A 3,250-nucleotide genomic window follows, 5' to 3' on the forward strand; every position below is an offset into this window, starting at 1 on the left:
GGACAACGAGCCCATCGGCCAGCAGCCTCGCGTCCACACTTACACCGCGCAGACATGACGTTTCAATCGCATACAAAGCTTTGAACGCACCACACCCGTATTTTGTTAAATAAAAAGTAAAACTTGTCTATCTATGGCTTTTATTTATTCCTGTGAATAGAATACTAATGTTTATTTGTGAACTGTTTTTTTGTGTCTTTACCTATTTATGTGGATTTATACGAAACAATTTCGGCAACATGAACCCACTGCTAAATATTTTCCAATCTATTGAAGTTTTTATGCGTGTATTATGGTACTCAACTGGGTTGACAGGGAATATGTATTTTGACTTAGTTTGTAACTTAACACATTCGCTACATGTTATTTCATTCGTATTGGGTGTTGCAAATGCACCAGCGAATAAAACATTTTGAAGAGAGACAATACATAACTTTTTTATTATACAGTTATTAACAATCAAGGAAAAGTTAAGTTCATGACCGAGAAGGCGAACCATATTGTCGCCTTCTCGCCGCTGGCACCATCAAATATCGTATATTCTTTTTGTAGTAGGGGCAGGCGGGCTCGTCGCAGCCCAGCACCTCCGCCTCATGCACCACGTGGCCACCTCGCTGCAGCAGCTCATCCCCGAGGATCAGCCTCCTGGCGCACGCCAACAAACACGGGCCACACAGAGCTACAGCACAAACCGCAGCTAAAAATTCCAGTAGAAGCATCACAGCGTCTTGCCACATCATTTTTGCTTTAATGTGTGATATAGATTTCTGAACAAATACATTTTTTTGAAATATCTATCGATTCTGTGTTTAATTAGTAAAATGCACAACTTTTTTTCAATTCAATACTTGTCTAAAATAAAAATGAGAAAAACGTGAATATTAAAAATACAATCATAAATGATCATAAATATTTGTTCGATATCACATAGATAAGTTAAAAAATTAGTGTCAATTGCAATTTTATAAAAGATCTGGATTTGTGAATTTGTTGAGAGTTTTCCATCTTCAAGTATTAAAGTGATGCGTTATTTTATCCAGTATAATGATTTTTTTTTAAATTATGATTTAATAGGTTATTTTATGACCTTAAAATAGAGAATTTTATATTTTAACTTTATTAAGTTGAATAATTTTATGCCATTAACTTGGCTTTACGTTCCCGTTTGCTCGATAACACCAGTACAAAAAAAACTAAAAGCTGTCATTGATGACATTTGGATCTGACAACAGCAGTTGACAGTGACAGTAAAACATGTGATGGTGTCGGAGAATAACATCTTTGGATATGCCTATTTTTAAGTAAATTAAATAAAAAATAATCAAAACTACATATCAAGCAGTATTTATTAGATCTTTATTTATAGCTATAATACAAAATGCGGACAAGACTGGTTATTGGGTGAGTGAATGTCGTCAATTACAATAATGTATATTAGAAATTCTATTATTTTTATTAGTTTAGCGTTGTTGCTTAATGTTGAAAACTTGATATTAAGTACAGTGATAAACTGACCTCAGATCCGTGCTGGTGTGTTGCGTGGCGCTGTCATGGGTGTGCAGCAACCTCTACCAGGAGCTGCTCAACTACTACGAGCAGACAGAAGTGCTCATAGACAGTGACTACTCATGGTTGGTATCCCATTATTGTCATTAATTATTATGATTTCATGTTCTAGAAAAGTTATATCTAGTAGCATATATTTCACTGGTATAATTTTTGCTGGATCTATTCTTTAGACTCCTCTAGGCTTTATTTCATGCAAATGTTAAGACAATGTAAACGCATATGAATAAGAAATATTTTGGTGCAGGTGTTTCCGGTTGTTACTGAACTTGGTGGGCTACTCCACCATCCTGGTGCCCGGCTACATCCTCTACAAGTATCTTCACAGCACTCAATACTTTGAAAAGATAAGTATGTTCACATTTGCATCATAATTCATTTTGTAATATTATAAATTTGAAAGGATGGATGGATGTTTGTTTTTACGTATCTCCGGAATGGTTCAAGGTATCTCAATGAATTTTGACATAGTTGCAGAATATAATCTGGTTGAAGACATAGCCAAATTATTAAGTTTTTCTTTCATTCAGTGTAAACATAGTTGTGGGCCACAACTAGTCATTACATAATTTTTCCATATAATGGCCAATATTTAGAACATCTGTTCTGTGTAGAAAGGCGCCGAAAAATGTATGTTTTGTGAAAGGTTACTTGAATTTAAATAAACCAGTTGGTAATCAACAGCTAGTTTAACAAACTTCATTTCACTGGTTTTATACATAATGTATTAGAAGTAAGGCAATATTTTCACATATATATTTGCTCTAGTTTTCGCCATAGATTTAGATTTAGATTAAGTTTTCTAGTTGTGACCGAGTGTAACATTAAGTACATGTGTTTTATTTTTCTTCTACTATTTTGTAAAACTGCGTGTTCTGTTTTTAGGAATCATTGAAAACCGGCGCTTCGGTGTACACCGAGCACATGCCGAATGAATTCCTTTTCATTTATTGAATAAACTGATTTCTTTCTTTCTTTCTTTCTTTCTTTCTCTATATTACCTACTAGTTACATAGTCTTGCCGTTTTGCTTCTGTAATTTAATTTTCTGATATAAATCATGTAATATAGTAATATGAGGCCCACAAGTCCACATATTACGTTTGTACCATTTGGTATGCCTTTATGCTGTGTACACAAAACACACGACACATGATATTACTGAACTCATGTAATTGAGGATGTTGTTAATAAAGAAGTGTTGGCAGTTTTGCACTATGTGATATCAAACTGTGTTTAATTAGTTAAAAGTTAGAAAAAAAAAATCGAATTTACTTGTATACAGCGCAATTAATCAGTGAGATACATTTTTTGTACAAAAGATTACACTATGCAACCCCAAGAATGTTGCTTGTGGGGTAACAGCATGTGTATCTCATTTAGAATTTATTTTTCAGTATTTCATTTTACTCAACAATGTTATCTTAGTATGCCACAAGGGGCATCATGTAATTTTTTTATCCAAAATCTGTAATTTTTTTATTGCGGTCGTAATTAGAAATTAATCTTGATAATTTATATCAGTAGTATTTTGGAGGCGATACAAGCTATTAGAGTGTACGATTATCAGCGGAGATAAGCCGCGAGCCGCTACCGACAGCTAATTGCCACAGGTCGTCGATGTGAGCGCGATAAGCCGCTCATGTGTACAAACTTTCTGACTATAATTAAGGTAATGGCTGGGA

General features: G+C 34.3%; 1 protein-coding gene across 1 annotated transcript; it reads left to right on the top strand.

The window, feature by feature from the left end:
- The first annotated feature begins 1,247 nt into the window (after positions 1-1,247).
- Positions 1,248-2,545, top strand: LOC106111675 (adenosine 3'-phospho 5'-phosphosulfate transporter 1-like). Its single transcript, XM_013293818.1, has 4 exons — positions 1,248-1,401; positions 1,521-1,631; positions 1,814-1,917; positions 2,452-2,545. Exons 1-4 carry the CDS (start codon positions 1,379-1,381, stop codon positions 2,499-2,501), a joined length of 288 nt encoding a protein of 95 aa, XP_013149272.1. The 5' UTR covers positions 1,248-1,378; the 3' UTR covers positions 2,502-2,545.
- Positions 2,546-3,250: the final 705 nt, after the last annotated feature.

This window comes from Papilio polytes, unplaced genomic scaffold, assembly GCF_000836215.1.
Source record: "Papilio polytes unplaced genomic scaffold, Ppol_1.0 DF824157.1, whole genome shotgun sequence".
Lineage (NCBI taxonomy): Eukaryota > Metazoa > Arthropoda > Insecta > Lepidoptera > Papilionidae > Papilio > Papilio polytes.

Excerpts from the sequence above, each read along its gene's own strand:
- LOC106111675 (XM_013293818.1), top strand. The coding sequence starts at position 1,379 with ATGCGGACAAGACTGGTTATTGG. Across the intron at positions 1,632-1,813 it reads ATAGACAGTGACTACTCATG|GTGTTTCCGGTTGTTACTGA; the intron begins GTTGGTATCCCA and ends ATTTTGGTGCAG. Across the intron at positions 1,918-2,451 it reads TCAATACTTTGAAAAGATAA|GAATCATTGAAAACCGGCGC; the intron begins GTATGTTCACAT and ends TTCTGTTTTTAG.